Here is a 22,656-nt window from a genome sequence, read left to right as displayed (position 1 = left end):
AGAACCATGGAGAAAACACAGAAGGAGATCATGGAGTCGGATCAGTCGCTGAAACTTGCTGTAGCAATCGCACTCGTCCGATCGAAGCTACTCGGGAAGTCATCTTCTGATTTATCTTCTTCTAATTCGGAACCCGACGCTCAACGATGGAAGCGAAAGGTTTCTTGGAATTCATTTGGTTCATTCCTCCTCTATCGCTTCAGTTTGATCAAATAAAACCTTAATCTCGTCTCCGTTTCTGGAGTTTCAGGCGAAAGAAAGAAAATGGGAACTTTTGAGGCTCAAGGAAGAACTTAAAGAACTTGAAGGTTTCGTTTAAATATCTAGCTCTTTGTTCTCCATCGTAGCTCTTTCAGTGGAAATAGGAGAGCATTGGCTTTGGAAGTTTCTCTTCTCTTTGTTTCAGATGGAATACAGTACGATTTGTTCCCGCAGAGTGCGTCATGTAAATGCTATTTCTTTGATAAATTGGGGGAATTGAATCCTAAGCGATTGCATTTGGAATATGACTCCGATCAACGAGTCAATGAGGTTTTGCGTCGGAGATTTCTAAGACAAGGTTTTGTTATTTTTTTACCCTTTCCTTCAGTTATCTTCTTCTTCTGAGATGCTTACCTTGAATTTTCTTTTCCTTCTATTTCTTCAGTGCGTTTGAACGAAAGGAGGAGAAAACCAGATGACTCTGTACGCATACGACGTATTTTGGGTACAAGAACATGACATTCCATGAATTCAACTAGTAATTGTTTTCCCTCCTGCATTTTTGACATAGCATTTCTTAGGAGTTGGGATTAGTGAATACCTTTTAGATAATTTCCTTTTATGTGGTTTCTGGTGATAACTGTAGACTCAAACAGTGGAGATGAGATAGAGCAGCTAAGTACTTCAGTTGATTTTCTGGTGGAGCTCTGCGACTCTGTTTCCCCTGTCAGTGTGCATAAGTTTTGTTTAATATACTTTTCTTCCACTAATCACGTATGTCCATGAAATATTGTCTTGTTTTCCTCCCTTTATGTTGTCCTCAGTCTTCAGTTTTGTTTTGCAGCTAAATGACACCTCCTTCGCTAATTTGTCACATCAAGCTGTAGACTTCATTTTAGGTAGTGTTCTGGTTAATAATACTCCAATTTCTAATTTGAATTTAACAATTTTGTGAAATATGCTGAAGTTGCATAATCTATTCCACTAACAGTTTATGAAATTTATATAGAGTAAATAATTAAATAGTTGGGGTTGTGCAGTTAGCTCTAGCATTAGAATTACACAACCAATAGTATCTAGTAAAAACATAGTAGATATGCAATCAACCACAAGTCAAACTAATTTCCTTTTTCTGTCAACATGAGATGCTTGATTGTAAAACAAAAGCTGGTTTAAGGGGTCTTGGTTAAAATTGATTATAAAGGAACTTTATTTCTCACATTAAGTAGTTAAAGGAGGTCTTTCAGAAGTTCTTTTATCATCTACTCAACTGAACCAAACTCTCTATTAACAATTTGAGGATAGCTAAGCATATTTTTCTTAGCTGGCAACTTCTTTCTAAGGCCATTTCTTTTTTAAACCATAGGTTCTCATTTCTCTTCTTGGCTTTCACATTTTAGAGCTTTAAACTTAGTACATATTACTGATTTTCACTGGTACAATCAACCCTTAATTGGTCTTTTGATACACATGACAGAACCATGTAAGTTTGGTTTTTCCTCATATTGCCACCTATTGAAGCTAGCCTTAGATTCCCATGACTCCATGAATGTATTCTTTCCTCATATTGTCACCTATTGAAGCTAGCCTTAGATTCCCATGATTCCATGAATGTATTTTTCCCTCACATCCATTTCAACATACCTAATCTTAGGTTATGCTTAGTCTATGCATGGTATTTGTTAACTTCACCATACCCCATGCAATTTTCTGGTTATTATCTGTCTTGTATCTTTGTTTTGTATTTATTAGTCATACAAGGCTTTAGATGCACTTCTCTACATTGTTCACATTCTCTTAATAAGCTAAGACTTATGCTTTCTAGACTTGTCAATCGACATCATCAACGACAATATATGCCATGGGGCTTCAACAATTATACCCACTTATAGATTGGGTTTGGGCCTATTGTGTCTTGTAACCGGGTACCTTTATGGTGATTGGAAGCTTTCTTATGTGTCTCATTGAGGTACTCTGTGCTGGTCAGTGCCTCATTATTGGTTCTTAGTCGAATCAACCTATCTTCATTTAACTCTTTCCTTACGAGAAAACCCTCCATGTTATCTCTTTGGGTTCCCTTTCTATGCCTATTACCAGATAACTCAGTCTTCGTGACATAAAGCCAAAGTCATTTTTCTTACTAGCTACTATGTTTTATCTTCTTAAGCTAAATTATCTTATCGTCATTTTTCTACTTTTTCCTTTTAACAGATAAAATCTTTTTGATAGATTTTTTTAATTATTCATAAATTTATAATTTTTTACCAGAATTTTGACAAGTAACCAAAGAAGACCTTGGGGATAATCTTGGGAAAGTGTTGGGGATTCAAATGTCTAATCTGGATTGTTTTGTTTGGATATGTAATTGAGTCGTTTTTGACATATTACCTGGTCCGTGAATGTTGCCTTAACACCTGGATAGGATGTAACATTTTTCTTTTCTAATGAAATTTTATTTTACTATAGAAAATTATAATTCTTTTGTTATGCTTTTGTATAAACAAAAGATTCATAGAAAACCAGGATTAGAATCTATAAATTTCATTAGTTCCGGCTTGATTGGCTATAAAATTTTCAGCTTATATTTATATTGACCATATTATGATAGTGTGAGAATTATCACCATACAATTTTCCTGTCCATTTCTTTAGTGGGATGCATGTTAGAGTTCATTTTTTACTACATATTCAAACTTATCATTAATTCATTACCTAGTGAAAGGCCATAAGGTGCACATAAAGTTATATTTTATAAGAATTGAATCCTTACTATCTTGGCTTGGCTCCATGGACATTATTACTGTTTTAATTACGAGCTTGGCAAGTTTGAAATGCATCTTGTGTCGTTATTTATTTGTATATACTTTTTGGATTGCATCCATGTGTAAGCATATACCTATCATATTTGGTGTTTTAAAAGGTGTTCGTTCTTTGGCTCAAAGGTCCGCAAGACTTATTTTGTTGGGTGTCTCGCCTAAACCCAGGTGTACTTCACCTGACTTATTACAATGTTGCTATCTTATAATGAATTATTATTGATTTGATGTTGAGTATGTAAGCTGCTACTTGTAGGTTGTATCTATTATGCTTAGAGTTTAAACAGTTTAGCCTATGTAGGACTTGAAAGATGAATGTACAAGGCTACTACGTTCATGTTAGTAACACCAATAAATATATTAGCTTTTTTGAACTATTTTGTTTTCTTTTGTAAATTAGATTTTCATATTTTTGTTCATCTATCTTTTTTCTTTTGTTTTTGTTTTTCCTAAAAGTGAACCCACCTTATTCAGGTTTATGCCTCACCTTGCATCTTAGGCTTTAGAAATCCCTTGCACCTTAGCTCTACACTTGCGCATCTTTTAGAACAGAGGTTATAGTCAGATATTGTCAAGGACACTGCTGGATTTCATACACAAAATTGCATTAAAATTGAAGTATCCAACCCAAGTGGGCATTGATGCAGAGGTATCTAGGTACTATAGGTGTGAAGTTCTGTAAATTATTTACTACAGATTCATGCTGTAAAGTATGTGTTCACTTCTAATGAGAAAAAAGTTCAGATTTTTTCTTCTTAGCAAGTTAGCCCCTAAAATTTTATCCATTTCATTCCTCTTCACGTTTATAAAGGCATCTTAGTTAATCTTGTTCAAGGGCTTGTCAAGGTATTTTCTTGTTTTCATAGACTTGCAGGGGTGCTATATTGGATCTTGTATTCATAATTGTATATCTACAATTGCATTCTTTCATACTATAATTTTTAAACCTTCAGATTTTTATCAAGTATCTTTTATACTTGATTCATGAATTTATCTTTTCTTAATATCTATTTTTTTCTTTTGAAGCTTCACTAGAGATTTTGCTATCCAAAGGAAACAATAAAGAAGCTATTGAAGGGATTATCAATAAATTGATTATGCGATTGGTCAGAAGAATGGGTGACCCCTCACAGAAAGATGGTAAATATACTTAAATTAATGGCATTTTCACATTCCTATGTGTGCATATTTGAAGTAATGACTATATTATGACTTGTTAGTTATTTGAACAGAGATGAAACTCAGATATTGCAAGGACAATGCTGCATATTTACCACAACTCTCCCTGGTGTGGTGCTCAGCACCATTATCTATCTGTATTCTAGAAGCGAATATGTTTACCATAGTTTTTCATACTAAGCCTTTAATAGACCATATTTTAATTTATTCTTGCTTCTTGGAGAGACATCCGTGATTTGTCTGACAAATACTAAATTACTTGGTAAATACATCTGTGAAGATATCTGACTGGGGGACTTAACCGTATTCAAAGAGACAAAATGAACTGCTTATTTACTCTTGCCAGCTGGTTAGCATCTCTTAATGGATAAAGTTGTTCATGTCTTTTGACTATCTGGATTTCCTTAAATTATCTCTTTTGGTAACCGTGGTCGGATCCATACTTCTTCAAATACTCATTTTAGTTTGATTAATCTTTGGAGAGTTTCATATTTCATTGTTGCTACTATTTTGAGCTTGTACTGTAGTATTTCTGTATTTGCACTATTTTTTTCCATTTCATTTCTTTTTATTCATTGTGTTTTAAATTGTTTGATTACAGAATCATCTAATTCTGGTTCTTATCTGCAATTCTATGTTCAACACTTAATTCGTAAGGTTGGACGGAAGTCATACATTGGCCAACGTGCAATGCTTATGGTTTCTCAGAGGATTTCTGTACTGGCGGACACTTTGCTTTGCATGGATCCATTTGATGGTGCTTTCCCTAATATGCACAGCTGTATGTTTATGATGTAAGTACCCTAAAAATTGATTATATCAACAGTGAGTTACTTGTGTGAACACTTGTGGATATTTAATTAATCTTTTGGCAGTTGAATTTTTTGGTGATGCCTGTATTAAAAACTTAGCTGCGTAGCTGAATTAAAGACATGACTAATTTTGTTTCTTGTGATCAGTTGTGAGGGATCCAACTGGTTACTTCATATATCAGATCCCCTATTTAGGGCTTTGCTAGCTGAGCAATACTGGTTACTAATAAAATAAATTTACTGCATCTGACACCTTGACACTGTTGAGTGTATGCATGGCATTATTTTATAGAAGGGTGTTTCTTGTTTTCTCTGGAAAAGTGCCCTACAGATGTGTTTTGGCCCCACCACTTTCCATGTTTCTCATGAAGATTGGAATGGAGGTGCTGGGTTGCCCAATTTGGAGAATTTCAGCTAAATAGGGCGTGGGTTTGGGGTTGGGCCTATTCAAAATTAAACAAATACTCAACCCAACCTGACCCATGTTGCACTGAAGCTACTATCAAATGGCTCCGACCTAATAGATTGCCCACGCCAAGATTTGTAGCTATCTGATTGATGCACCAGTTTGGAGCTTGTTGGGTTGTCAATACTTTCTTCCCGACTGTTAGATTAAGTATGGTAAGGATATTTATTTTGCCTAATATAGAACTCTTTTTTTTTTTTTTTGCAAGAAAAGAAAAAGAGCAGCTTAATTTATTTACTGAGAACTTTACATAAGTTAATACATAGATCATGGAAAAAATGAATACGGAACAAAGCATTAGCATGTCTTAAGTTCTAAAGGTCTTTACCATGTTCATAAATGCTAGTTAAAAGAGCTAGCAAATTTAGCAGAGCATTGATATTGGTGATTTAATGTATAACCCTTTAGGTAATATGTTACATGTATACACAAGATATCACGTACCATCAAGGTTCAAAGCATATTGATATTGGTGATTAGGGTAATATATTACATGTATACACAAGATATCAAGTACGATTAAGGTTCAAAGTATCGATACACTTGATACGCACGAACATGCGTATATCAGATGTTTTTATACTCTTAAACACTTTTTTTTTTTTTTTTTTTTTTACTTTTTTATTCTTATATTTTCATTGGGGGGGTGGGTGGGTGGTGGGGTGGGGGTCGGTTTTAAGGGTATCACTTGATAAACCAAGTTACTAGAAAAACCTTAAAAAAGGTGTTTCGGTCAGTAAAAGTTACGATACGTATGTGCATCTTGTTATTCTTGTATCGATCAATAGAGAACTTGTGTTTATCAATGCTAACTGGGAATATACTCATATGTAGTGGAGAGAATCTGAGTCTCCACTTTTGGTCAATAGAAGAATTGGGTCCAATTGATAGGCCTTTTCCAAAAGATCTATCTAGAATTCTTCCCATTTAATGAGGCGTAGTAGGGGTAATTGCCTGGAATTATGCTAAAAAAATATCTATAGCTGAAATCAAAGGACCTCTAATCCACTTACTGAAGTTTCTATAAATTCTATAATGGGTGCTGGCGTTTATTTCTGCTTTGCTTTGTTGGTCTGTTTCCTGAATGGATGTATTAAGTTATCAGCCAGAAGAAAATATTTGCTAATTCTCCATATAGTTAGGATAAGGCTTGGGTGATGAATCAGCACTTAACTATTTAAATGACCATTCACAATGTTGCTAAGTTTAGAGTGATTAATTTCCTCATTGTATGCATTTATGCATGTATTTGGCCTTGTTAGAAACACAAATCATGTATGATATAATAAATTGGGTTGAACTTGTGGTATTAGCTGGCATGTGTGCTTGATTTAGGAATTATTAGGTTAGACTTTTTTTAACACAATGAAGTGGCTACTTGTGCCAAACTCTGTCGGTGTCATTTGGAGTTATAAAGTATAAATTGGATTACCAAGTAATAGGACTTGCAGTTGGAAATTTAAAATGTTTCCATACTTGCAAGGATGCTTTATACTTGATGTTTGAAATCATTTTGGATGCTTTGACCGGGAAGGTTGATCTCTGTCCTTGAAACTACTTTAATCATACAGACCACTTCACCATATAGGAAGCTTACTAGGAGTCTCAATGCTTTTAAACTCTATGAGATAATACAATATATTTCACCTCAGTATTTGGTAGGACAGATTCATTGCAATCTGAATACTGTGCATTACCTTTTGCCTGATTTATCTATGTGGATGGCAGGATCCAGCTTACTGAGTTTCTGATATCGGATTATACCCAGACATGGACAACTGATGAAGGTTTTGAAAACAGTAAGTTCTGTGCTTTAAACTTTACTCTTAATTAGATGATCCATCTCAAATTTATATTTAGCAGTTCATAAGATCCATTTTGTCATGAATCTATATCATGTGACCCACCTTATAGCTTCTACCTTTAGACCCAGTCAAACCTGTTGGCGGTCTTGTCACCCATTTCAAAAAGGTTTTAGAAGTGGATAAGGTCTGATCTGGAAAGGGTTCTCTTATGTCATCTAGTTTCTATATTATGTGGAATGCATTCAACTCGGATAACCCATACACTCAAGTACCATACGAATTTTCCTGATATTTTATCATTACGTGAATCTCTTTACTATCTCATATACTATTTTACATTTGGTGAGACAGAACTGTTTGAAGAATGGGTGAGGTCAGTTATTCACGCCCGTAAGGCATTAGAACTCTTGGAAAGTAGGAATGGGCTTTACATGCTGTACATGGATCGAGTAACTGGTGAGTTGGTTAAACAAGTTGGCCGGGTTTCTTTTCTCCCGGAACTGGATCCAGATATTCTTGATGGTCTGGTCCGCTGACTGTTGTTTGCAAAATAATCGAGTTAGAAGCAGTTGTTTCTGTTCACTTTCATTAAACTGATGAAGTTGCAGATTTGCAAAAGTTTAGATTTTCACTCTCTCTCTCTCTCTCTCTCTCTCTCTCTCTCTCTTTCTTTCTCTCTCTCTCTCTCTGTCAATATTCTGAAGTCCAGATGGATGTTGAACAGTGTTAGTTCGGATCTGCCAAATTGAGAATAAAAAGGAAAAATGACAAAAAAAAAGAATTTAAATAAAGGCAAAATCTATGGTGCATGAACTTCATACCTTGTAAAAATTTGATTTTATGTGCAGTAAATATTTCAAATTTAACATAGTTGGACTCTTAAATATCTAATAGGAGTATATGCACATCTGTCTTTCGAGTGTTTTTTTTTTTTTTTTAGGTTCCCTTGAATTTTCTGCACAATGCTCAGTTGTCTGGTCGTAAAATATGCAAAATTCAACCAAACCAACTGCAAACACAACTAGAGGAACATTGGTAAACTCAGTTAGCTATTCGATCATGGTTCACGTGGTTTAACCATCTGATTCCCAGACTTGGAAATCAGCTGTTGAAGCAGTAGAGTACTTATCTACTCAACTATCCAACCTGATGATTGGTCCATCCTTTTTTAGGTCCTCACATAGAGCTGTAATGTGGGTTGTGCCTGCTTCCATTGTAGCGGGCCGTGCCTACTTGGCATGAATGTGCAAAGAGGGAAGCTTGGTAGGGGCCCAGTTGAAGGGATGAGAGATCCATCATATGGATAGCCGAACCCTCTAGGAAGATAGGGCGAAATTTCAAAAATTTCTCTCTCCCATGTGGAAATCATATTCATTGTTTTAGAAAATTACATTTTCAATGATCAGTTTTGAACTCTAAATTGAACCGAATCTAAAATCAAAAGGTAGGAGAGAGATATACCTGATACAGAGTAGTAGTAACTTCCAATGAAGGTGTTCACGCCCAATGAGATCTCCAAAGACTGTTCCCACTGAAGATGACACAGTGTAGGGTGGAGCAGAATCAGTAGGGTGGTTCTTCAGCAAGAACCTGATTCTTCACTAAGAATCTGATGGAGGGCGAATGAGCACAACTTCAGATCAGTTTTTCTCAAAAAACTGATATCAAAAACACTTCTTGATCACTCCTACTGGTGGAGAACGAACTAGCAATGGTGGCAGCAATAGAGGGAGGCAAGAGCAGAAGAAGGCGTCAGTCTTATTGGAGTTGTCTTCTCTCTTGGATCTGAGATCTTGTTGGGTTTAAGTAGGGTTCGCCCTCCTCCTCTATTTATAGCCTTAAAGAGAGCAACTCCTAATCTCATTAGGAGTTTCCTAATCCAAATATGTATTTGGATCTGGACTCTCTTTAAGAGATAAGGATAAGCCCTTACCTTATCTGCAGATTAAGATCAACCCTCCTAATCTAATTAGGAGTTTCCTAATCCAAATCATTATTTGAATCTGGACTCTCTAAGTGGATAGGGATAACTCCCTATCCTATCTGCTGATCTAAATCCTAGAACCGCCCATCTTTAATTAATCAAATTAAACCAGTTCAATTTAGGCTTTAGGCCCATTAAGTCCATGTGCTCATTCAACCTCCAAACTGCTGCCCAGTTGGGTATTCTTGTATGGCGTGGGACCCAAACATTGATCTACACATCAGCCACATGGGTTCAGCCCAGTCTCTATTACAAGGCCTGGCCAAATTCACTGTAGGAAACAATGAACCCCTGAGCCCATCACCATGGGCTCTTTATAAAAACCCAAGGACTGTGGGCAGATGCAAGATTAGCCCATCAGGTATTACCCTCAATGGTTTTACACTTAACCTCTCAGCCCATAATGATCAAACACTACCAGAGGACCTCTCCCTCGGCTACAAGGAACAGTGCTGCACTCTCTACTCACATGGATCCCGGGAATTAAAACATTTTGCAAACATTTTGAAACCATAATATATATATATATATATTATATATATATATATATATATATATATAAATATATTTTGCAAAACAAATTTCAATGATTGAAATCGGCTGCCGACAGTTTTGGTTTCCATCAGAGAGAGTGCATCCCCGATCATTACCTTTGTTCAATAAAGGGGCTGATCCTGTCACTATGATCACCCAATCGGATGAATTCTCAGACTGTCCCAACATACCTAGGTTTTGACCCCTCTAAGGATCTCACTGATTGACATATCAAAGACAATCCAATCCGACACCTAGTGCAGTATCATTTGAGATTTAACATTTATAATTGATCATTGGACTTGTCCATGGGTTGGGCTTGAACTTGGCTTTTGCCAAAATTTGAATGGCCTGGCTTGAAGCTGGCCTAAAGCCATGTAAATTTGGGCTTGAAGCCCAGTTCGTGAACAGTAGTGAACAAATCTATTGATCATATATGAAATAATAAAATTAAATTAAAAAGGAATTACAATGTAATTAGAATAAAATAGTATAATAACATTGAAATTAAAAGTTTGCAATGAGATTGGAAAACATCACAAACAACTTTTAAATAAAACTAAAACTCAAAATTTATAATAATATTAAAATATTATATAATTATTAAATATTCAAAAAAATATTGGCTTCAAATTTTTCTTTAAGTTCTACCTCCATCTCTCTTTGCTCTATATCTTTTAATGATCTATTAGTTGAAGTATCATGTCTTTTTCAATCTTGTAGTATGTCTTCATCATCAAACCAATCATTTAGGCATATGCACATCTCTAGAGTTTCATCATTCATGCAACTTCTTCTAATATTATATTACTTGCATTAAAACAAGATTTTGGTGGAACTATGAATATGAGAGGGGTTAGTAGATAATGTGCCTTAGTGGTAAGTACATTACATCTATAGGATGTAATTATCTAACATACACAGTGTGGAATTCCACATGTGTTGATCCCATATAAATCTTTTATATTTTTATATTGATGATATAATTTTTTAAATTATTGTTTTCTTCTATTAGAAGTCTAATATATAATACAATTTCTAATTTTTGAAATATGTGGTGAAATAATATTTAAAGTTTCTTGTATACGTTTTAAAATATGACATGTAATATGAAATAATTTTCTACTTAAAATTGGTTTTAACTGAGATTTTGAAATATTTATAGAAAAATCATTGTTATTAGTATTATCGAATAAAATATGACATGTAATATGAAGCAAATTTCCACTTAAAACTGGTTTCAACTAAGATTTTGAAATATTTATAGAAGAATCATTGTTATTAGTATTATCGAAACTAATAGAAAAATTTTATTTTCAATATCATAAATATGTAAAGTATTTAAAATACTTTCTATAATTGCTAAGCCAATATGTGGCCATTCAAGTTTTGTGAAACTTATTATTATTATTATTATTATTATTATTATTATTATTATTATTATTATTATTATTATTATCATTATTATTATTTGCAAAAACCATGATTCATCAATAAAATGCCCATTAGCGTAAATATAACTAATATTGCATTTTGAAGTGAAATATTATAAGTAAGGGCAGTTTTAGAATTAAGATTTGAAAGAGTAAAATTTAAATTTTATTTATATGAAAGAAAAAAATTTAAAGCATTCATTTTTTGTAATAGTTGTAGAAACTTTTTAAATTGAGGATTTATAAATTGTTGTAAAGTGTAAACATCTTTTTTTTTTGGTAAATGAAAATCTATTAAAGGGAACTGATAAAAACATTAAGGATACATTACTATCCCCACATAAGATCTGTGGGCTCTTGCTATTCTAGCTATATGGTGAGCTTTCATGACCACAGGTCTATTAACAAAAATCAGTTCAATGTTAACATAAAAAGAAAGTAAATGTTTGATGTGTTCCTGAAGGGCCTGGACATTCCCATTAATGTTTGCTCCGGTTCCTTTTAGAGATGAAAGACTAGCTTTGGCATTAGAGAGAAGGGTCGCTGTGGTAATGCTCTGCTTTAGTAGATATCTTAGTCCTCTTGCAATTGCCCACATATCCGCTACAGCTGGGGAAGCGGCCAGGCATGGTTGTCCTTCTGCAAAAGAGTGATTCAAAGTATGAGAAATGAAATAAAGTCTTGTGGAGGTTTTCATAGTGTTCGGATTCCAAGATGTATCAACCAATATAAAATCTTCATGCACATCAAAAAGATTAATTAAGTTCAGCTCCTAGCCTGGAGTTTATTGTTCTAATGGGTCAGCACACTACGACTTGTAGTATTGGTTGGCTCTTCTGAGAACAGCCGACGGGACCGATTTGTCGTTTGTGAAGATTGCAGCATTTCTAGTATCCCAAATGGCTCGGAAGATAGAAATGAGGCGAGTAGATAATGTTTGCAGTCCTCTTTCTTGATGGCATCTTTGTTATAGGATGACCACCATGTTAGGATGTCTCTTGAGTTTGATTGCAAGAAGGCTTTGGGCTTGCAACCAGACAACTTGCACAAATGGGCATTGGAGGAAGAGATGATTTTATGTCTCCGGTTCGTCACCACAGAAGGTGCAGCTTGTGTCATTACTTCTGAGAGCTCCCCATGTGTTAGTTTTTGTTTTTACAGCTTCATGGAGAAATTTCTAGACAAATAGCTGGCATCTGTGTGGGGCTTTGTTAGCCCAGACTTTTGACCATTTAATTTCCTCCACTTCCTCCTGTTGTTTTGTAGGAGGATAGAGTAGGCCGATTTGACTGTAAAAGTACCATTGTTGGATGCCATCCATAGAAGATGCTCCTTAGATGCCAAGCCATTGATGTGAATGCTTTGGATAGCTTCAATTGTCTCTGGCCCAAACCATTCTTGTAGTTTGTTAGTGTCCCATGCTGAGTTTTCCTGCAGTAGGTCTTTGACCTTCAGGCTGGTTTGAGGAGGATCTACCCTCGACCTTGGGATGTTGCCTGGGATTCCAGGGATCTAGGGGCCTCTTAAGGCATCGACAGTAATGCCATTGCCAATTTTTTGGCAAGCACATGCCTCGAGATCTTTTAGTACTTTGAGCGAGCATTTCCACCACCATGAGTTAGTTGGCCTGGTTTTGCTGTTGAGCAGATTAGTTCCTTTCTAGTATCTTTGTTTGAGTTGGCTGGCCTATAGTGAATCCTCTGAATTTATTAGCTTCTAGATTTGTTTGGAGAATAAAGCTTTGTTGAAGGGTTCCATTAGCTTAAGGCTGAGTCCCCCCTCCTTTTTGCGCTTACAGATTTGGCTCCATTTTATGTTGTGGCCTCCATTTTTTCCTAAATTTCCATGCCACCAGAAATTTCTTCGCATTCGGTCAAGCTTTTTGTAGATTGCTGTGGGTAGGAGAGTGTGTAACATGGTGTACATGGGTATGCTTTGAGAGACTGCTTTGAGAAGGGTCAGTTGTCCTGCCTAGGAAAGGAATTTGGCTTGCCACATGTCCAACTTTTTGTTTACCTTGTCTATTACTTCATTACTTGCTGCTATTTTGTTCCTGCATTTGAGAGCTTAGCTCCTAGGTACCTTGAGTGGAAAGACGCTAGTTTCATGTCTACAAGTCGACTGGGAAGCTTTTGGTGTACTCTGTGGGTGTTTTTGCTAAATAGGATTCTAGATTTTCCCTTGTTGAAGTGCTACTCTGATAGCTTTTCAAATGTGATGAGAGTGGTCTTTATGTCTAGTAGGGCTTCCGGGGTAGCTCTACTAAAGATAATGCAGTCACCGGCAAACGAGAGATGGGAAATTGGAGCAGAGTCTTTGGCAATTTGAATTCCTTTGATGCTTCCATCTTGTTCACCTTTGTGAAGTAGGGCTGATAGAACCTGCATTTTTAAGATGAACAAATAAGGTGAGAGTGGGTCTCCTTGCTAGAGACTCCATTTTGTTGCAAAGTGTTCATGGATGTTGCCATTGAGCTTAATGGAATAGGAGGTTGTGGATATGCATTGCCATGCCATTTTAAGCCACTCCTTTGGGAATCCCATTTTCCTCATTACTTGGATTAAAAAATGCCAACCCATTCTATCAAAGGCTTTGGCCATGTCAATTTTAAGCACTGCCCATTTCTTCTTGCCTTTTTGGGTTTTCAATTTATATATGACCTCCTTGGCTAAGATGATGTTGTCTGTTATACTTCGGCCCTCAATAAATACTATTTGGTTATGGTCAATTAAGTCATTTAGAATTGGTATGAGCTTGTTTGCCATTACTTTTTCTATGGTTTTGTACATTCTAATCCATTCCACCTGTGCCTGTAATTTGTTCCTTGGTGGAAGAATTTAGTGTTTCTATCTCCCTCTAGCAAACACAATTCCCTTGACTTTAGTCTCCAGAGTTGTTTTTCATATTTCAACCAGTTGTATTATTGGTCCTCTAGTTCTTTGAGCCTGCTGCCTGAGTGTTTCCTTTCCTCCAGAAGTTCAGCTTTTGTCTTTTTTAGAGTGGTGGTGATTTCCCAAAAGGTCATTTTGTTCCAAAGCCTTAACCCCTTTTTAATTGCTTTTAACTTGGTTGCTATTTTGTATGTTCCCTCATGTTTTGCCCACATTAGTAGGAAGTGAAAGGGTTTCTTCCCCTCATGGTAGGGAGGGGATGTGGTGAGTATGAGGGGGTTGTGATCTGAATTTATTACAGGTAGAGCATGGAGCTTGGCGTTTTGAAACCAGTCTAGCCACTGTGGGCTTGCATAGGATCTGTCAAGCCTTTCATGGACTTTTCTGTTTGTCCAAGTGAAGAAAGGGCCAGAGCACCCTAGATCAAGGAGACCGAAGTGCTTTATGAAGTTCTGTAAAGGTTGTGAAGTGTGAATTTTGCTACTTGTGCCTTCATAATTCGAGGTGCAGGTTATATCATTGAAGTCTCCAATTGCTATTCATGGCCTGTCTAGTAAATAAGCTTTGGATGTGATTAGGGAGTTCCAGTAGTTCTGTCTATCTCCTCTACTGGGATGTTTGTAGAGAAGTAGGATGGACCAGCTATGGTTTTGGGGGTTTGATTCGACTCTCAACTCTGTGTCTTTGGGAAGAGTCAATTATTTTGATGGCTATATTCTCTTCCTTTCCCCCCTAATGTTTTAGGACAAGATTCTCATATTATTGTTTATTAAAAGGAGATGCAAGTTCAACTAGTAAAACAGGATATAATAGTAAGATTTCAGTGTAAGTAAAATGGACAGAATTATTGCATAGAAGGTGTTGAGTACCTTGACCAGTACAGATATAATGGGAGTGGCTTGCTTAAGGCAGGGTCCTAGTTCTCGGTCCATGTGGCATCATCCAACATGTGGAGAGGTTCCAGTTGTGATGGGTTTTACTCACTTTCAGGTTCCTGTGGTTGGGCCGGAGTCATAAGGACCGAGTTCTCTTTCTTGAGGGTAGCTATCTAGCTTCGGATGTAGGCCCCACATGTCGCCAGTTGTTCTTCATTCTTCTCGATGTTGCTTGGGTCATGATTAACAAAAGTTGGGGTAGAATTCATCATTGCAACTTTATAACACGGTAATCGCCACCATGCTGGGCATGGATTCCAAGACCCGACTTTCTTTCATCTTTGCCCGAGTCATGGATTGAGTCAACTCAACACGCTTTCTCTTTGGCATTTCGCCTCCTTCGACTGGCTTGATCTCCTGCTTCTGGGATGCCATGCTTCTTTGTCGGTTTCTTTGACCTTCCGACGCCTCTAGTGCCTTGGCCTTTTCTCTAGGAGTTCGTCTTCCGAATCCTTGTCTGAACTAGAATCTCTCAAGATTATCTGTGACTGTTTGCATGTAGTTGGTGTAGCTTGGTAGGTCAAAATTTTGAGTGGTTTCTCCGGTTTAAATTCTGCCTTTAACCATTCTCTTGGCGCTTCTATTGAATGGTTCTCTAATTCAGTGAGAATCTCTTCGTGGGAGATGCCTTGTGGGATTTGCCTGCATTTCTTCCATTGATGCCCTACCAGGCCGCAGAAAGAGCAAAGACGGGTGAGACCTTCATACACAAAGCGTATCCATGTTGGACTTCCTGAGTGCTTGAGGAAGAATCCTCGGAAGAGAGGTTTCCGCAGGTCAACCTCTACCCACATACGGACCATTCTTCCTCGAGAGGGTTTCCCTAGGGTTATGGGATTTGGGTTGTCCAACACCCTTCCAACGGCACTGACAATCAGCCTGCAGTTCTTCTTTGAGATGTGGCTGCGGGGGATGTTGAAGAGCTGGACCCAAAGGTTCTGGTGCCATATTTTTGTTTTCTCACTTGAGGATCCATCTTTCCACTTGTCTAGGAGCATCCAGCTTGAACGAATAAACCACAGTCCTCCTTTCTGTATGTGCTGCAAGTCTTCTTCCTTGTCGAAGATAAAGACCCATCCTCCACTATTGTTGTGGTCGATTTCAACTCTAGCGCTCAAGTTCCATGTGTTCTTTACAAAAGCCTTAATAATTTCCTCATTTGTATTCTTGGGAAGATTCTTCCCCTGAGTGTGTGTGCCACCATGTCAAGGGCTTCTGTAACAGGTTCAATGTGGATTTCATAGACTGTACCTGATAGGGTTGCATGTTGCGCCAGTTCCTCACCCAGTTCTTTAACTTTCCTATATCCATTGAGGTTGACGGAGTTTCCATTTTCTGCTTGTTTGCAGGGCTTTTTGTTTCCGCCATTAATGGACCACAGAGCGTTTAAACAGAAATGAAGGGCTTTGGTTGAGGTAGATTGAGTTGAGAGTGATGGGAGTGTTTTGAGTGGTGTAAAGGAAGAGACTGATTGCCTTACCGAGCCAGTGGTTTTGGGACCCTGTGCCTCTTCACTGCAATAGTAGCAGCTCGTAGGCTAGGTTGATGGGACCTATTGCCTCATCTTATTGGAAACTAGTAGCAAGGTGCAAGTTTGGATCAGCAACGGAGTGTGAAGGATTTGATTAGCAATGGAGTGCGAAGGATTTGTGGCCTGTGAACTAGCCAAAATCGAATTGCTTCTTCCTGTTGGTCCTGGGAGTTCTCTTCACCAAAAGAAGTTGAAGGATCAATGTGCTGGAATTGAGTTGTTCTACAGAGGACGAGAGATTATGTTTTGTGCTCTTTCAAGCTTAGGATCTTCAGAAAATAAAAATAGTTGTTTAGCATGTACAATATATTTTGTTAATTCTTATCTCATTTTTACATATGAATATTGAAAATTACCAAAAGCATTGTGTGCAATTTGTGTTTGGTATACATCATTTTTTTTTTCACATGTGATGCCATGTGTCTAGCTAAATGGTTGGTGCTGCCACTACTTTAGTAGTTAAAATTATTTTTGCATTTATTCGCAAATTGTTCTCTTTCCCTTTCCTTCAACATCTTCTCTAGTGTATTTTCCGATCTTGGGAAGAACTGACTATTTTAATAAATGTAAAATATTAAGACCATAAAATTTAGAAAAAAAAATTAACTATTACTTACCCAGTCTATTGGTTTGATATCCCAACTTGATTTCAATTCATGGAGCTTTTAAACCTACCAAATTGCTATCTTGGATTTATGGCATTGGGTCAATGGACAAGTGTCCAACTAGGTAGGATTTTAAGCCACAATTTCTCAACTACCTAGCCAAACCTTTGACTGTGCCAAGAAGGTTCTCTATTGACATGGCTAAAGCTTGTTTCCAATCGAGGGCCTTTGGCCACTTACCAACAAAACTTAGAATAAAGTTGAGAAATAGAGATTAAGAGAGTGTATGAGAGTTGTGATGAAAATGAAAGAGGGTAAAGGTATTTATAGGAGTTGGGAATTATTCAATTGACCAAAATACCCTCCTAAACTAGTTGTTTATAGTTGTTGGAAGGGTCTTTTTGATCTTTATAAAGTTAATTTATCACTTTACCAAGATGCCCCAAATTAGACTAGTTGTGTGGAGGCATTTAAGTCATTTTTTGCCTTTAAGGCAAAATACATAAATACCCTTACAAACTAGTTGTTTATAACTATTGAGAGGGCACTTTGTTAAATTTGGATCCATGCTAGGCTATGCTGGTATGGGCCATTTTCTCGGGCCGAGACATGCTGGCACGTGGGCCTCAACCCCCTCTGCCCAACACGGCCTAGGGTTATAGGCTGTGCCTATGCAAGGCTAGCGGTGGCAATTGGGCGGGTTGGGTTGGGTTTGGTTTGGTTTGGGTTGAGCTTCAACCCAATCCATCTAACTCGCCAACCCATTAATGACCCAATTATATAAAATTAAATGGGTTGGTTTCAACCCAAACCCACCTTTACTTAATTCAACCCGCCCAAACCCATTCGTTTTATATTTATGTACTTAAAAGTTAAAAGTAAAAACTAACTCCTACTTAACAAACAAGTTGGTCATAGCTTAGTGATAATAATGGTTACTATTTACACAAGTGGTGAAGGTTTAAATCACATTACATATTTACATGCATATTAGTTTTATACAAGTGGTGAAGGTTCAAATCACATTACATACATATTATTTTTACACAAGTTGCAAAGCCATTGACTATGTTTGGGTCAGGTTTGACCAAACCACTTAGGTTCAAATTGGTTAGACCAACTTGAACAATCTAAGTGGATTTGTCTTCAAACTAATAACACCAAGAGTAGTTAAACCATTTGGATTAGGATTAGTCTGGTCGGATCAGATTGGACCAGTTCAATCAATAGCGGATTGACTTAGGCCGGCCCATATTGGATTGTGCACGAGTATGGGACTGAGCCGACTAGTTCTAAGTAGATTTGTTCATGGGCCGGGAGCCGGGCTCGGGCCGGTCTTTTACTCATCATTAATGGAAATACGCTAGGCCCGAGCCCGAGCCCGACCCAACCAACGGGCCTATAACTTGGGTCCAAGCTTGGCCCTGATAAAAAGCCCGAAGCCCGATCCAATAAAAAAATTACAACTTTCCCTATTCAAATTAGAATTAAAAATTCAGGTGATTTTTTTTTTCTATTTAAATGAACAATGAGCTTACAAGATGGTTTTTTTCCCTTTCTTTTACGTTTTAAAACACAATTTTACATTCTTAAATCAAAAAATTTATTCAAATGGACATAATCACATAACCCATTTTAAGTATAATTTTAGGTCGGGCCAGGCTATTTTGACAAAACCCGAACCCAGCTCGAATTTATTGCGGGCCAGGCTTTTTGGCCCGAGTTTAAGCCCGCGGGCCTATAAACATGTTCAAGCCCGTCTGGGGGCCGGGCCGGGCCGACCCGTCGGGCCACCCGGCCCATGAACAGGTCTAGTTCTAAGGGCAGGGGGCATGCCGGTCCAAATCCGGGTCGGGCTGCACCATGTTTGGGTTGGGTAGGTCCAACCTGAAACAAGCGGGTCGTGTCACTTTAGGTCGGATCGGATCTGGACTGAACTGGTTTACCTGTGACTGTTGCGGAACCGGGTCGGGTCGACCTGAAGTGGATATGAAGACGAGTGGTCCGTGTGGCTTCGGGTTGGATCGAATCTGGCCCGAACTGGTTTTGTTCTTAACTGTTTGTGATTTGGGTCGGGTTGCATCGGAACATGCCGATATAGGTGGGTTAGGTTGCTTCAGGTTTGATCAAACCAGATCTGGGTTGAATCGTTCCAGATTTGAGTCAGATTAGATCTCTCCATACTAAATCGGGTTGAGTTCAGAGTAGGCTGATCGACCCAAACGAATCAAACCGAGGTGATTAGGTCTGTTCATATTCAGACCGGGTTGAATTGTTTCAGACTGGTCTGGACTCGGGTCGGGTTGATTTGGATTTATGTTGATTCGGGTGAAGTGTGTTGATTCGAGGAAAACTAATATTAGTAATTAATTAATGCATTAATTATAAATTATTTCACTCAACTGAAGAAAATTAAAAAGAAAAAAAGCTAAGGAATTCATACTTGTATCTTTAGTGGTTAACCCAATGGTTATCTACAACCCAACCCAATCAAATCCAAGCCATTTAAATTGACCCAATGGGTGATCAACCCATTTCCAACCCGCCAAGTAAATGGGCGGGTTGGGTGGGTTCAATGGGTTGGATGAAAAATTGCCACCCCATGCAAGACTGGTACCATAACACATGGGCCATGTTGGCACGGCCCTGATCGTGGCTGGTCGTGTTGGCCTACTGGCAGCCTGGCCCGTTTTACATATGTACACGTAATGAATAAGGAACGAGCCTAATCCATATCCAATCCTCACAATTCACACTATCAAGAGGATTCTTTGATAGTGTTGAATGGATCTATTGGTTTTGCTACACACTCTTCTTTGGATAGTCATGCGTATGTGCTTTTTCTGTCTGAAGCATTTCTTTCCATCTTGAATAATAATTCATAAAGGAAAGGAATTGCTTGCAAAATAGAAGACCCGCACGTGCATTTAAGAGAACATTTTCAGCTTGATTTCAAATCCTGGCCTTTTGATCTCATTCTTTTTAACTGTGATTGTTTCAGGAAACTAGCGAGTAGCATCCTTGGAATTTTTTTACTACCTCGAGCTTAAATGTTCAATATTCAGTATTACTCAGGCGCCATGCCCAGTCCAGTAGTCTAGTAAGATTAGGAATGGTATTCTGATGGGAGACGTTTAGATTTGTAATTAGTTCAGCATAAGTAGAGATTTAGGGTGGTAAGAGAACCGGATCTTTTACACTGTTTTCCTACACTTTCATTATCATGTATATTGGTGTTTACACACGTAAAAGAGACACTTGCCACATACTGAATGGAGCTGCAAAAAAAAAAAAAAAAGTGCAGGAGATACCGAATCCATTGATAGGGCTAGTTGCAAACAAGGGTTTATCCTTTCTTCAATGACCAAAAAGCATGGAATAGAGTAGGAAGATTTTTATGTCAAAGAACAGATCTTTTCCTTTTTATTATTTCCCTGATTCAATAATAAAAATTTGAGTTTATTACTAAACTAAGTACGTACAAAGGTAATAAATCATAATAAGTACAAAAAATTTGTAATTATTAAATATTACAAATAACAAATGAACCAAAAAATTAACTAACTAATTATTTTATATTGGATGAATCATGAAACACTCTTCGTTTTTTTTTTTTTTTTTTTTTTTGCTCAAGAAAACACTCTTCTTAACTCTTAAGAGCTAACATCTCATGTAATATTGACTGAATGAGTTGTAATGACCCGAGTTTTTGTGAATTTCCCTAAGTCATACTGAAATTGCTGAAGTGAGTGGTATGGGCCGAGTTAACAGCCAGACTCTACACAAGATACACTTGAGAGTTTTGGAAGTATGATGTGGAACGTCCTCTTAGCTGTAGTAGCCTGTAGGTTAAGCTAATTAAATGTGAGATTTCCTCGGTATGTGGTCTGAGGCCGTAGTGGCCCATCCAAACCTTGGGGAATGGGGAGAAACTGAACAGTGAGCAACCAAAGTGATGGTAGGTGTAGATGCTTGATCTAGATTGATTACCACATCCACCATTTTGGGCAACTACTTCCACCAAGCACCAACTAGTTGGCTTGAATTTGTAATGGGATTCAACTTCAGCCATCATTAAGTTCTTAATTTTCTCTGTAAGAGATGGGGAAGAAGATCACATGCAATGGTTGCATTTCATGTGGTCTGTCTATTAAAAGTGATAGCCCTCTCTAAGCCATCCTGCAGGCTTTTTTTTTTTTTAACTTTTCATGTTAACCAGTACTGTTAAATACTGTTAATCAAATCTTCTTCAATCTAAATACTGTTTTGCCCATCTTAATAGCTTTATATTTAATTCTTCCCTTAAATCTGAAATTTGAAAACTTCAAAGTGGAAAGCTTGATAGTCTATCCTTGTGCTTCATCTTTATGAGAGAATAGATTTTTCAAAAGAAAATCAGTTGGGAGGTCTTTCACGTGCTGGGCTTCAGTGGTACTTGGAAATGTAAGAAACTGTGGATTATCTTCTAGAGCTTCCTCTGTCCAAAGAAAGCATCTTTCGTTTCCTTTTGACTAGTCTATTAAACTGTGGAGAGCTGGGGTCCTCGATCATTAATTTCTTGCAGTGTATGGTCATGTGAATGTATATCCCCTAGGCCGATCATTAAAAAGAAAGCATCATAGTGAAGGATAAATCAAATCAAATCAAATGTTGTATTCGATATTATATGGGCACAACCCTTTGTTGATAATTGATAAAGGGGATATACCCCCGATTAGTGATTAATTATTATTCAAAATAATGTCATTAGAATATCAAAGATGCCTCTATCTATTCACTTTTAAGCTGTGTTTGGCTTGAAAGAAAAGGTAAGGAAAGGTTTGAAAGAAAAGATAGGGAAATCCGGTAATTCTCTATCTTTCCCTTCCTTCCCTAACTTTTCTTTCAAACCAAATACAACCTTATTAAAACAAATGGTGCCGTCTTTATCTTTTATGTGCCTAATTTATCAAAAAATGGGGTGTGCCCAAATCACTCCCCAAACCAAAAAAAAAAAAAAGAGTAGACATTAGAAGCCTTTTACCATAAGGTACAACCTGGTCTAGCTTGCTATCAAGAGTACTTTTTGGGAAGCATTTTTCCGGTATAAAAAGGAGTGAAAAGCAAAACTCCACTCTAGAATGAAAAGGGACATCATGACCTCATGCCCATGTTGTTGGATTGGAATCTTTTGTTAGAATTAACTAAGTTATTAAACAATAAAAAAGTTTAAAACAAGTAAGGTAAATATCACTATTCAACTATGTTTAATAAATCTAAGAAAAGCAATTCTTATTCAATAGGGTTCATTCCATAAAGCAGACATACCCAGCAATGAAGAGAAAGAGAGAGAAGTGCTAACTACTGAGGATAATTCCTTTGTTTTATTTTTCCCCATTTACATATCTAAATACCTAACTTTACTTTTTGGTAATACCTAACATTACACACTTGATGAACATGAAATGAAGGACCCAGATGGACCA

The 22,656-nt window shown here is 37.2% G+C and overlaps 1 protein-coding gene across 1 annotated transcript; it reads left to right on the top strand.

Moving 5' to 3' along the window:
- On the top strand, positions 1–8,014 carry MPS1 (multipolar spindle 1). Its single transcript, XM_088893859.1, has 10 exons — positions 1–159; positions 251–308; positions 407–559; positions 647–706; positions 848–927; positions 1,046–1,100; positions 4,043–4,156; positions 4,797–4,989; positions 7,202–7,272; positions 7,630–8,014. The coding sequence occupies exons 1-10, from the start codon at positions 7–9 to the stop codon at positions 7,812–7,814; spliced, it is 1,122 nt and encodes a 373-aa protein (XP_088749985.1). The 5' UTR covers positions 1–6; the 3' UTR covers positions 7,815–8,014.
- Positions 8,015–22,656: the final 14,642 nt, after the last annotated feature.

This window comes from Nelumbo nucifera, chromosome 8, assembly GCF_055504915.1.
Source record: "Nelumbo nucifera cultivar China Antique chromosome 8, China Antique-T2T, whole genome shotgun sequence".
Taxonomy (NCBI): Eukaryota; Viridiplantae; Streptophyta; class Magnoliopsida; order Proteales; family Nelumbonaceae; genus Nelumbo; species Nelumbo nucifera.
The sequence above is the reverse complement of the archived record's forward strand: the minus strand, read 5'-3'. Positions and strand labels throughout refer to the sequence as shown.

What these genes read in the sequence shown, in the direction of transcription:
- MPS1 (XM_088893859.1), top strand. Translation starts at nt 7, where the DNA reads ATGGAGAAAACACAGAAGGAGATCATGGAGTCGGATCAGTCGCTGAAA. An exon ending in AGCTGTAGACTTCATTTTAG is followed by an intron (nt 1,101 to 4,042) that starts GTAGTGTTCTGG and finishes TTTCTTTTGAAG; the next exon opens with CTTCACTAGAGATTTTGCTA. An exon ending in TGACCCCTCACAGAAAGATG is followed by an intron (nt 4,157 to 4,796) that starts GTAAATATACTT and finishes GTTTGATTACAG; the next exon opens with AATCATCTAATTCTGGTTCT.